A 12,727-nucleotide genomic window follows, 5' to 3' on the forward strand; every position below is an offset into this window, starting at 1 on the left:
TAGATCTGACCTAAAGGAGCTCAAGTTTTGGATGAAAAGCCTGGGCAAATAATAATAACACTTTTACTAGAGGAGGGAAAGATTCCCATGATTACAGCTGTTATATCATTGTGTGGGTGGCGGTCTAATGCCTGAGAGTCAGGAGATCTGGACTCTATTCCTGGCTTTGCCACTGACCTGCGGTGTGACTTGGGCATGTCACTTCTTTTCTCTTTCCCCTCCCCACCCCCTTTGTCTGTCTTGCCTATTTAGATTGCAAGCTGTTTGGGGCAGGGACTGTCTAGCCACAATGCATGGCGCAGTGGGGTCCCTAGGCGCTGTTGCAATATTAATAGTGACTCACTATAATGCAGCATTAAATTGATTCACAAACGTTCTTTCCCATCTGTTCACAAATCCGCTTCCCTTGCGGTCGTCACGTCCCTCCTTGTGCTTGATTTCTGGGTGAAATCCCCCCTAAGCAAAGGACAAGCTCCAGGTCCTGTGCAGAGCGATTGGAAAAACAAAGCTGGACACTTCAAAAGGATTTCCCAGATTAGAACAAAAAACTAGAACCATTGAAAATGTTCTAAAAACAATAATTCCAGAACGTTTTGAATTGGAACCGAAAACGTTGACATCTTCAATGGAAATGAAATAATTTGACACTTCCGAAGACAAAAATTGCTTTGTTTTAAAATATCGATTCAAAACGGGGGGGGGGGGGGTTGTTTCCCTCCTCTTGATTGGAGAACTGAAAAAGTGTGAGGAAGATCAATATTTTGCTGCAGAAAATATGGGTTTTTTTTTAAATGAAAAAACTATGGGGAACTTTGACCTGCTCTAGTCCTGGGGCTTAAGCGGGGCCTACCTGTGTGCACAGGATTTATGATTGTTATTATTTGTATTACCATAGTGCCATGGACCAGAACAAAACGACCGTCCCTGCCCCAAGGAGCTTACAATCTAAGTATAAGACAGGAGATAACAGGTAGCTACAGATGGATGGGGGCCTGGAGACAATGAGACAGTGTGGTTCAAAGCATAGGCATTGGTTTCTGCTCAACACCAGCCTAACTGTTGTCAAGTTTTTTGTAGGCATCACAGCAAAGGAGAGTTTTGAGGAGGCCATTTTGCTGTTGCTCTGGATAGGGGTGAATTTCTCCCTTGGTAATAGTCTAGCAAGTGAGGTAGGAATTTAGTGGAAGCAGCACCTTTTTCAGCAGATGTCAGAGAATATTTGTGGCAAGACAATTTCAAATTCATAATCATGACTATTCCTCCCTGGGAACCTGATTCAAAGGGTCCACGGCTTATACATCCAACCCAAACAGCTGGCATTTAGAACTGGGAATATGAAAGAATTGCAGTGAAACTACCAGCTCAGAATGAGCTGCAGAAATAGTTCTGAATAACAGATACGTTTGGGGGAAAGGCCAAGCTGTTTATGGACAATCTGCAATCGGGGAAAAAAGGCAGATGAGACATTAGGAACTGTTCACCCAGCCTGCTCCTTTACAACCCTCCCTCTTTCGGCCCTGCCTTTATCCAAGAGATACTTTGCTAATGGAGCTGGTGCTGCTGTGCCCATTAATAAAAGTGTAATTGCTCTCAAAGACATGGGGAAATGCACCACCGCCCTCTTTATCAGGTGTCTGCCTGCCAGGCTGCTCAGTTTCTGGTTAGCTTCTGTGTCTCCTTTGCACTCAGACACCTCCACTGGGGCTGGGGCTGGGGCTCTGCAGTCTGGAAAGCAGCATGAGTAGGGGGTCTCGAAAGGAGCCAGGAAAAGCACCAGGGTGGTGGTGGTGGTGTCTTTTCTCCTGAGCAGCTCCTGGGTAGGGGTGGGGCTGGAATCTTACACCCTCCCAGAACTGTTTGGAAAATGTGATCTTATCTGAGAGCCAGTTGTTGATCCCCATCAGCCCTTTGTTCAGTGGCCTGATGGCATAGCCGGGCCTAGAGCCATCTCCCCCTGAGTGGAGCAGGGTGTTTCACGTGGCTGCACTAGAAGAGACCATACAAAGCCATCGCGCAGTCAGGTTAAAAGGCAGGCACAGGTGCTCTCTCCACGCAGGCAGTGAGGAGGGGGGAAGGGCAGGGGGAGCAGTGCAACGCCCCACGGGAAACACAAGGGTCCTGTTTAGCTCAGGGCTAGTTCTGTTGCTGTTCCCAGTGAGGGTCTCGTCCAGTGAGTAGTTTGTGACCTGCTGAGACACAGGCGAGGGTCTCTTCAGTGGGGTTTGCTGAGCAGTGGAGTCCTGGTTGGGTGCCTGGAGTGTAGAACTCGAATACAGACCCTGAGCCCGGCTGGGGCATTGGGGATGGCAGCTCAGCTGGAAACACAGGTGGTGCCCATGAGAACAAGGTGGGCTGTCAGGAGGCACGTTACTTCAGCTCAGGGATCTCTGCATAACTGTCAATACAACACAATCCCGATCCTCAGCCCCCTGCTAGCCCTGGGCTCTCCACACACAGCTCTGTACATGCACCTCAGTCCTGACCTGCAGCCCCCTGCTATCCCAGCCCTGGGGTCCCCCCTGTCGCTGCCCCTCAGTCTCTACCCACAGCCCTCTGCTATCCCAGCCCTGGGGTCCCCCCCATCACCGCCCCTAAGTCTCTACCCACAGCCCCCTGCTATCCCAGCCCTGGGGTCCCCACACATATGCCTTAGTCCCAGCCTGCAGCCCCCTTCTGTCCCAGTTATGAGCCCCAGCTCTGTTAAAGCACCTCAGTCCTGGCTCTTTGGTAAGCACAGACTGTGAATTATGCCCTGCTGTGTGGGAGTGGGTGGATGTGGGCTCACGTTTTGATTCCTTGCTATTGATCATTTTGCTTTGGGGTGATTCTAGGTGCAGAATCGGACAGCACAATGCCAGAACCGTAAGTAGCAGAACTTCCCATTGCCTTTTGCTGAACTCCCCTAAGCTTCAGGCTTCTCCGGAGCGCTGTGGGCGAGACCCGACGCTACTTTAACCAACAGCAGGGTTTGAATGCAAACCATTGACTAGGTGGAGCAACTCAAAGCAGTCGCAGAATGATAACAGCCTTCTGTGGATCGGCCGCTAGAGGGAGGCAGATTTCTAGCCTGTGCTACCACAACCGGAAAATCTCATGCTTGCTTTGGCTTTTTGTGAAAATGGTTCAATGCGCGGGGGGACGCGGGGACAACACTTGTGAAATGTTGAGATCTTTTCTCACAGAGCAGCTCGTGTTTTGGTGCAATGCCATCCTGTTACACTCAGAAATGGTCCCATTTCCAACCCCCAGCATTTCCACATTTTTCCAAGTTTTGAATTTCCACATGCCATATCCAAAACTTCATCGCAGCAAAGAGCAGTTACCCAAATTGCAAAATGTCCACACACAAGGAATTTCCATGCGCTTTGGTGCAATATTTGGATCTGTCAATTTGCTGAAAGCAGCAACTATCCTCACACTGCCACATGCTTCCCAGCTGCTAGCAGCCAAGAATCTGAATAGGGAGCCAGATTCAGCCCTTGAGTACTGAAACTGCACATGTATTCACACAGGCTGGCACTGATACACACAGCTCAGATAATGGCATGTATTCGTACATGAATTATGTGTGATCTAGTGATTAGAGAAGTGCCTTACTAGAAGTCAGGACTCCTTGGTCTTATCCCACCACTCTGCCCACTGAGTTGCGGTGTAATTTTGAGCAAGTTGTTTAACTGCTCTGTGCCTCAGTTTCCCTACATGTAAAATGGCTCTAACGTCACCTACCTTATGTGGGCATTGAGGTTTGCTTAATTAATACCTATGATTGCTGTGAGTTCCTTGAATTAAAGTCTTCATACACATGCAGACCTTTACCATCACTTTACAATTCTACTAATAATGCATATTTACTGCCTTAATATCTAAGAGTTGGATCTTCAACTGATGTAAACTGGTGTAGCTCCATCAACTTACACCTACTGAGGATTGGGCCAAAGAAACACTTCCGGTCTGTGGCACATTTTGCATGCAGTAGTGAAGAGTCCATCTGTGACCTCCAGGTGTTTCATGCATTCTGTCTGTTGATCATTTATTCTGTTTTTTCCCCTCTTTATTTCGTCTGTCTGAATGAACAACTTCAGGGAGGTAAGTGCTCCTGGATTTCCCCCCCCCCTTAATAGAGCTGGACATTAACGTGCATTTTCTGTAATGAGTTTGCATTTAAAATGTCTTTTCTTTTGTCCTTTCCCTCCACAGAGAAAGTCCAAGATCACAGCCTCTCGCAAACTCATGTTGAAGGTGAGTCCCTTTGGGTCTATCCCAGCTGAGATAGCAAGTCAGGGTTAAAAGCATCGCTGCGGAAACATGGTATGAACATTTCCATGGCTAGCCAAAGGGTTTATGGAAAGAAAAACTCAGCTTTCCACTGGGTACAGGTAGGATCCTGGGTCTCTGAAGAAGCCAGCCCTGTTCCCACCTCCATGATCCCTAGAACCTGTAACACTCCCTCAGCTGCTCAGAACTTCATAGCTGGAAATGTAACACCCGCCTGTCCCCCAAGTTATCAACACGGATTGAACCTGGGACCTTCAGCACTAAAAATGCAGGCATATATAACACCTATGGTGCAGAAGTAATTCCATCAGTACCAGTAGGCTGTTAGCTGCTGGCAGGGAGGGGCATGTTTAGCCAGTGTGTCACATATATAGGCTTGGCAGAATTTGATTTTTATCTCTCTATAATTTTTTAAGCATTTTTTGTTTTGTTTTGATCAATTTAAATGGTCACAGTGGCCGGAAATTGTAGGGGTGTCAGAAAATAGGGAGGGGCTCTGACAGTAATCATAGAATATCCGGGTTGGAAGGGACCTCAGGAGGTCATCTAGTCCAACCCCCTGCTCAAAGCAGGACCAATCCCCAACTAAATCATCCCAGCCAGGGCTTTGTCAAGCCTGACCTTAAAAACCTCTGATTTAAGGATAGTAGACACTTGAGATTCAAAAAGGTCAAGTTTTCTAACTGTTGTTAAAACACAAATTTGTCAACTTCGCATCAAAATATGCGAAGTAAATTGCCTAAAACCACCCTCCAATAAGTTCTCAAGCAGCCTCTGTCTGACTTTGCCGAGCTGTAAAACTTCGAGGATTATCGCTGGAAATATTTTCCGCCGGTCTGTGAGTGTGCAGTGAAATCGACATTTACCAATAAAAATCCATCCAAGCCGACACGTACTCAGGGACACACACTGAATTTCCAGAACAAGGTGCATTAAATATACAATTGGGTGGCAGATGCTGCTGCCTACATCCTTGGTTAATAATAATAATTAATACTAATAATTTGTTTAGTGCCAACAGTGCATTAGGCACCTCACAGGCAGGACATGGTGCTGGGGAAACGTTTTTGCTTAAGGGGAAAACACATGCACGCAGAGAGCCCGGTGATGCCAATGTCAGTCAGGAGTCGTAGCTCCATGGAAAGCAAGGACGTCTCTGAATCAGACACAGATTCTGCAGCCTCTCACCCTCCTTCCTGCAGCTCCCCCCACGCCCGGTTTATCACACACCATGGGGAAATGCTGTTAGTTGTACCAGCGCCAGCACATCACCCCGCTGGGCTGAGGACAAGCCCCTGAAGACCCTTCCATATGGGTTTGAGGAACATGCAGGGTCTCTGTCCCTCACCACAAATGCACTGAGCTCAATATCTCCGTGCGCTTCGGTAGCTCCCTGCCTTGTGCCCCTGGCCTGAGGTGATGGCTTGGGGGGGGGCTTATGGCACAGTGCATCTTCTCAGGCTGTCGTTGTCTGCTGTGTGCTCTAGAGTTTGATGCTAGCCAAAGCCAAGGAAGCATGGGAACAAGATCAAGTGGACAAGCAAGGGGAGAAGGAGAGATACCTGGCTGAGCGGATCACACCGCTGCGGACCAGTGGGCTGTCCTTCAGCCAGCTGCAGGTAGGCTCGAGTGGGAGTCAGGAGGGCCACCGGGGACCTGCGCAGGGGTCTGACAACAGCTCAGGTCTCCACCCTGTTCGTTATGGCTGAGGCAGGGCCCCTCCTGTCACTCGTGAATGGGTCCCTCTGGGCAGGGTCCAGAGGCTCTGGAAGGTGAACCGGAGTGCCCAGCATGTACTGCGGTAGAGAGTAAAGGTGGTTTCCCAGGGAACTCAGTCAGGGACATGCTGGCCACTGGGATTTCAGGGCTGGTGACTGATGGAGACTCACCACCCCCTCTAGGGGGCCCCATGAACATGCTGCCTGCTAAAGACCTAGCTCTTAACATGGTACCTGCTGCAGCAAGACAGGGCCACTGCTGGGAGGCTCAGCGGATGGAGCAGTGAAAAGAGCTCCCAGCTTGGCCTTTGTGACCCCTCCTTGCAGGATCTGTGCAGGGAGCTGCACGAGAAGGTAGAAATCGTGGATGAGGAACGGTACGACATCGAAGCCAAATGCATCCACAACACCAGAGAGGTAGGAGGGGGCCTTGTGCATTGGCCTGCAGTTTATTTCTTAATGAACTGGTTATTTGATTTGATACCTGCTATGCACCTCACCTAGGTTATTAGGGTTATTTACATTATGGTCACACCTAGAGGTCCCCAAACCAAGTAGGGTTGCCAGGTGTCCGGTTTTCGACTGGAACACCCGGTCAAAAAGGGACCCTGGCGGCTCCGGTCAGCACCACTGACCGAGCAGTTAAACGTCCGGTCGGCGGCGCAGCGGGGCTAAGGCAGGCTCCCTGCCTGCTGTGGCTCTTCATGGCTCCCGGAAGCAGCGGCATGTCCCCACTCTGGCTCCTAGGCGTAGGGGCAGCCAGGGGGCTCCGCACGCTGCCCCCATCCCTAGCACCAACTCTGCAGCTCCTATTGGCTGGGAACCCTGCTCCAGCCTGGAGAAAATGAGCGAGTGAGTGAGGGTGGGGAGAGCGAGCGACAGAGGGAGGGATGTGTGTGTAGTGAGCGGGGGCGGGGCCCCAGAGAAGCATGGACAAGGCTTCTGAGGAGGAGCGGGGCAGGCGGTGTGGCAAGGGTGTTTGGTTTTGTGTAAGTAGAAAGTTGGCAACCCTAAAACCAAGACCGGGGACCCATGGTGCCAGGCGCTGCCCAGATACCTGTCCCAAAGAGCTCACAGCCTAAATGGACAAGGTGGACACAGGGCAGGATGGGAAACTGAGGCACAGAGAGGGGACGCGTCAGGTATCTAGAGCTGGAAACAGATCTCAGGCCTCCACGGCCCCATCCACCAGACCATGCCACCTCCTGCTGCCTTCTGATCATTGAAAAATTCACACCTGGGTAAAAACAACAAGGAGTCTGGTGGCACCTTAAAGACTAACAGATTTATTTGGGCATAAGCTTTCGTGAGTAAAAACCTCGGATGCATCCGAAGAAGTGAGGTTTTTACTCACGAAAGCTTATGCCCAAATAAATCTGTTAGTCTTTAAGGTGCCACCAGACTCCTTGTTGTTTTTGTAGATACAGACTAACACGGCTACCCCCTGATACTTGACACCTGGGTAGTTTAGTGGGAAACGTGCTGCCTGCAAGGCTCGCCCAGCCCATCCAAGCGAAAGCCATTCGGCCAGATTACCAGCAGTAGCCACTGGCTCTGGATGGCTCCACTCTGGGGCCATACAGCCAGAGGCACCCCGGACTTGTGTTTCAGAGGCACGTCGTCCTCTCTGCTCTCCTTCACCAGCTGCTCAGCACTTCGTGGGGGTGCCGTGATGGCTGGAAGCCAACCTGTGCAGCAGCCCAGCTGGTGCCCATCCGTCAGGGGCTCCGATGGCCAGCCGCTCACTGGTGCACGGGCGCTGTCCCTGAAGTGCTGGGGCTGTTATTGGAGTCTGAGGTGCAGATGCAGCAGCCCCTGCATGGGACTCTGAGCCGTTATCGCTGCGAGTGGTGTCTGGAGCTGGGAGAAGGGACATGGCTTGGGCTTGGGGTTAATGTTTCATTTGGGGTTAGGGCTGGGTGCCCTGTGGGAGAATCACCCCTGGGTGTGGTCCCGGTCAGGATGGGTGGCCTGTGAGGATCCTGGCACCCCAGCGGATGGGGGAGCTGGCTACCCTGGTGCCAGGAGCAGGCAGAGGTGCTCACTGCAGGTTGGTTTGAAGCAGGATCGGGTGCCTCCCCCCCGCAATGCAGCTGTTTCTACTGCCCCCCGCCCCAGCCTGGCGACTCCTCCTTTTTTCCCTCATCCCACAGATCAAAAACCTGAAGCTGAAAGTGCTCGACCTGCGGGGGAAGTTCAAGCGCCCCCCGCTGCGCCGTGTCCGCGTCTCCGCTGACGCCATGCTGCGGGCCCTGCTCGGCTCCAAGCACAAAGTCTCCATGGACCTGAGAGCCAACCTGAAATCTGTCAAGAAGGAGGACACAGAGAAGGTGGGTGGGGAAATTCACCCCTGTGCAAAGGGTCCACACGAGGCTGATGTGGGACTTGACCTGGGGCATGTGCCTTGTGTTGGGCCCTTTGGACAGGGGGTGCATTTAGCTCCAGGGCCCAATTCTGCTGGTGTGCTGGTGTGCTGGTGTAACTCTGGAGTATCTCCATGGATTTCACTTCCCACAGCGGCTCTCTTGCTTTGAACGAGGCCTCCTGGGACTTTACTGCCTGGAGGCACTTGCATGCAGCTGGGGTAGCTCCCTGGAGCTCCATGTGGGTACTCCTGATTTACACGGGGGTAAATGGACAGAGAGCCAGGCCTGGGGTTTGTATATTGGATCAGACTCCTAGTCCAGCGCCCACCCTATAGCAGAGGCCAATACATGATGCACCAGAGACAGGAAACCAACCCACGCTGCACCTGGCCAATTGCGCAGTATTGCACAGGGAGGATCTATTCCCTTCCTGACTCCTGTGGTGATCGGCTTATGCCCTGAAGCAGGAGGTTTGGTGATTCCTGATCCTTGTCTGTCTCATTATTATTGCTCATAAGATCATCCAGTCCTTTTAACTCCCGCCGCGGGCGAGCTCCTGCCGTGACACCTGCGCTGCGGGGGAAGGAACATACACGCAGGGTCTGGTCCTGCAGAGGACAGGGCTGTTCACACAAGGCGCTACATGCCCTCACCTCCCAGTCGAGGGGCTCTGTATATAGCAGGATCGGTGCCCTTTCTCGCTGCTTTCCCAGCTGTCTCCATCTATACTGACTCTAGGGGGCATCCTGGGGTTTTAAAACCATAGACAGCCCCCCCACTCCACCTCCCAGGGCTATAATTCAGCTTCACACAGAGCAGCTCCAGGGACACAATGGTCCCTAATTGATTCACAGGGAAAAGGGATCTCTTGAAATATCTCTTTTCTTCCTCCCCCCTCCCCGTGCTGCCTTTGCCACAGCTGTCAAGGGCCCCAAACATACAGGTTATTTAGTATAGGGTTATTGGAGACACATGTCCGCATCTGTCTGTCTGTGTAATAACACGGCAGGTCACCCCGGAGCTCCACGGGGCGAGTGCAGTGGGATCCAGGGGAGATGCCATGGGCGAGGTTCAGGGGTGAAAGTAACTTAAAGGACATACCAGTACAACGGAGTCCTGAGCGGGGGTGTGGCCTCAACCGGAAGAGGTGGGACCTTTCAAGATTTAAAGGCCCTGGGGCTCCGGCTGTGGCTGGGAGCCTCAGGGCCTTTAAATCACCCTGGAGCTACCAGCTGCAGAGGTGGCTGGGAGCCCTGGAGCTCCGGTGGGGATTTAAAGGGCCCGGGGCTCCCCGCAGTGGCTGGAGCTCCGGGCCCTTTAAATCCCTGCCCGAGCCCGGCTGCTGGAGCTCCAGTGGCGCTTTAAAGGGCTGGGGCTCCCTGCAGCGGCAGGAGCCCTGGACCCTTTAAATCCCCGCTGCGGAAGCCGGTCCAGTACGGCACGGCGTATTGGCTCTTGCCGGTACGCCGGACCGGACCGGACTGGCTTACTTTCACCTCTGGCAAGGTTGCACCTGGGGTCACCGCTGTAATGGTTGTTCTGGGTGTGGGGGGATGTGGCGCATTGGAAGGCCCATGGGATTTAAGTACACTCAGGCATGGACCAGCTTATGAGTCAGCCAGGATGGAAATAAAGGACAAAATAAACCTTCCGTCATATGGAGTCATACATGCATGAACCCATGCTTCCCTTCCCTGCATCCACCCATGAAAACACCCTCTCCCATACACTCATGCACCCCCTCCCATTCATACATGGCACATGTATGCACGAACCTAGCCAGCCAAACCCCTGCATGTACACACACACACACGTATGCGCACGGACACACCCACACATGCAAAGTCTGTTACCCCCCCTCTGTCTCTTGCTGAGCGCTGCTCAGATGCGCCATCCCAAGGCTCCCTGGGCTCTGTGCTGCCAGGACCCCTGACCCCTGCGTCTCCCTGCAGGAGCGCCCTGTGGAAGTGGGTGACTGGCGTAAGAACGTGGAGGCCATGTCGGGCATGGAGGGCAGGAAGAAGATGTTTGATGCTGCCAAATCTCCGACAGGCCAGTGAAAGGTACTGTGTTCTGCCCACTCCTCCCTTTGTCCCGACAGCCCCTTCCCTCGATCCCTGATGCCCCTTTACATGAAGCAGGACGCAGTCAGCATCTGTGAATCACCCTCTCAGTCCAGGTGTCTGTATCACACACCGGCCTGGGGCCCATTCCCTCTGGAGCCCTCTTGACTGGTCAATGACCCAGTGCCGCCAGCTGGCAAATTACAGCGTTCTGGGTTTGCATACGCTGCAGGAGGATCTGAATTATGGCAGCTTGTGCCCTATGAGCCTCAGTGCCAGGCCCCTGCCTCCTCTCGCGAAGCATTTTGAGGGCTGTGCTCCAAGACGAGCCAGCACCTCCTGCCTGTGCACGTGCCGGTACTGCCCAGCGCCTCACTGGTTGCTGGCTGCAGAGACGCTGCGCTCTGCCTTGACTCGCTCTTTGGCGGGGCCCGGTCCTGTAAACAGGAGATGGGATTTCAGGGAAGCTGTTCTGTTCTCTTTGTCTTGTGGTGACTTGCTCGGCTTTCTCTTTACACATGTTGTTCCTCACTGAGCGCTGCTGGCTCCGGTGCGCTGGTGCTCCCTCCCCACCAGCGCGCAGCCTCTAGCCCGTTCCTTCGCGCTGTATGAAGCTTCCGTTCCGATTCCTAGGTGCTGCCTGGAAGGACGAAGAGTCACCCTCTCCCACTGCCTGCAGCTTCGCCCCTGGCCGCCCCTTCACGCTGCCCCGTTTGTGCCTCTTCCTGCATTCGCTCTCGAGCCAGCGCAGTTGCGGAAAGCTCTTTGGGAAAGCTCATCCAGTCTCTGTGCTTAAATCAGCCCCCTTCCTTCCCCGGGCTTCCATGAGCCATAGCCTCACGTGACGCAGCCAATTAATCGCCCCAACGTGGCATCCTAGCAGTGGGCTGCCATTGTCTCCTGTAGGTCCCGGCGCATGGGACCAACCCATTGGACTGCCACAGTGGTGCATCTGCATGACGACTGATCACCATTGTGTCCTGAGGTGCTGATCCCATTAACTGGCATGGGAGAGAGCCTTGCCATTCACCCTGCAGGAGTCCCGTGCCCTGCGGAAAGGCAGTGCCCCGCCACACGCCAGTGGCTTCATGTCGGTAACGCCATGGGGTCTCAGGCATGCTTGTAACTTTGGGATGCCGCTTGGGACTCCTGGTCTGTCCTTCCGCAGACAGCCCAGGGATGAACCCACTGGTCCTGCTCTCACCATCGAGCTCTGATATGTACAGTACGTGGGGAGTAACTGCTGCGTCTCTGTGTTCATTAAAAGACTGTTTAGGACAGAGCTGCAGAATCTGCTCTTCACTTTTCATTAGTGTTCAATATGTGCATGAATTTTGCAGCTGATGAACGCAGAGGGGCCTAAAGCCCCAGCTAGAGGCAGGGAGAGTGGGGGTGTCACTGCCCGGGCTCCCTCCACCTCTGAAAGGGACCTCAGCCTCCAACCACTCCCTCCCCCTGATTTCCAGAGCACTCCCCTCAGCCGTGCAGCACTCCCAGTCCTGGCTCTCCTCACTTCAATGAGCCACCGTCCTAACCTGCAGCAGCCCCTTCTGCTCCAGCCCTGGGCTCCCACAGTGGCTCCCTCCTGCCCCGCAGCAGCTGTGCAATTCCAGCCCTGGGTGCCCCCATGGCTCTGCTAGTGCAATTCACTCCTGACCTGCGCCATCCATGCTGTCCCCTTGCTGGGCCCCACGTGCTCAGATCTCGCCAGCCCCCTGCAGTTCCAGCCCTGAGCTCCCCCATAGCTCTGAAAATGCCTCATCCGTAAGTCTGCACTCTCAGTGCCTGCGCACACAGACATTGTTCCTGCATCTCCCCTGGGCTGTAGCTGCAATATCAAATCCCTCACCCCACCCGCCATCACATTTACTGCCCCAGCATCCCGAGGCATCAGCATGGTGACGCAATGCAACGTGCCTCCGTGCCAGCCCCATCCACACGGCGCTCCGGCCTCGCCCTGCCGCCGCACAGCGGTAGCCACCACAGTTCTGATCTTCGCCACTAGGTGGCCTTGCAGTCACGTCTTTGGCCACAGTTCCACCATGGACAGGCCACAGCGGGTTGACCATTGATTTACATGGGGGCAGGCGCGGGCCTTAGGACCCTTTCACCCAGCTTGATTCACAGGTCCCAGCCCTGCCTCCAGGGCTGAGGCTGCCCGGGGCAGTGGCAGGTGGTCTGGCCATGCAAGATCCTTCTATCTCCTTCGCCCCGTACTGGCATCACTCTCCACTACAGCGTTATGAGGGCGACCTGTGGGGAGGGGTGCTGCCTGTGTGCCTCTGGGACAAGGATCAGATCAGCC

General features: G+C 53.6%; 1 protein-coding gene across 1 annotated transcript; it reads left to right on the top strand.

Moving 5' to 3' along the window:
• The first annotated feature begins 4,133 nt into the window (after positions 1-4,133).
• Positions 4,134-11,704, top strand: TNNI1 (troponin I1, slow skeletal type). The gene is made up of 6 exons (XM_029912120.1): positions 4,134-4,239; positions 5,763-5,894; positions 6,321-6,410; positions 8,147-8,323; positions 10,312-10,422; positions 11,056-11,704. Exons 1-5 carry the CDS (start codon positions 4,150-4,152, stop codon positions 10,417-10,419), a joined length of 597 nt encoding a protein of 198 aa, XP_029767980.1. The 5' UTR covers positions 4,134-4,149; the 3' UTR covers positions 10,420-10,422; positions 11,056-11,704.
• The last annotated feature ends 1,023 nt before the right edge of the window (positions 11,705-12,727 follow it).

Source organism: Terrapene carolina, unplaced genomic scaffold (genome assembly GCF_002925995.2).
Source record: "Terrapene carolina triunguis isolate 2854851 unplaced genomic scaffold, T_m_triunguis-2.0 Scaffold191, whole genome shotgun sequence".
In the NCBI taxonomy this organism is placed as follows: Eukaryota; Metazoa; Chordata; order Testudines; family Emydidae; genus Terrapene; species Terrapene triunguis.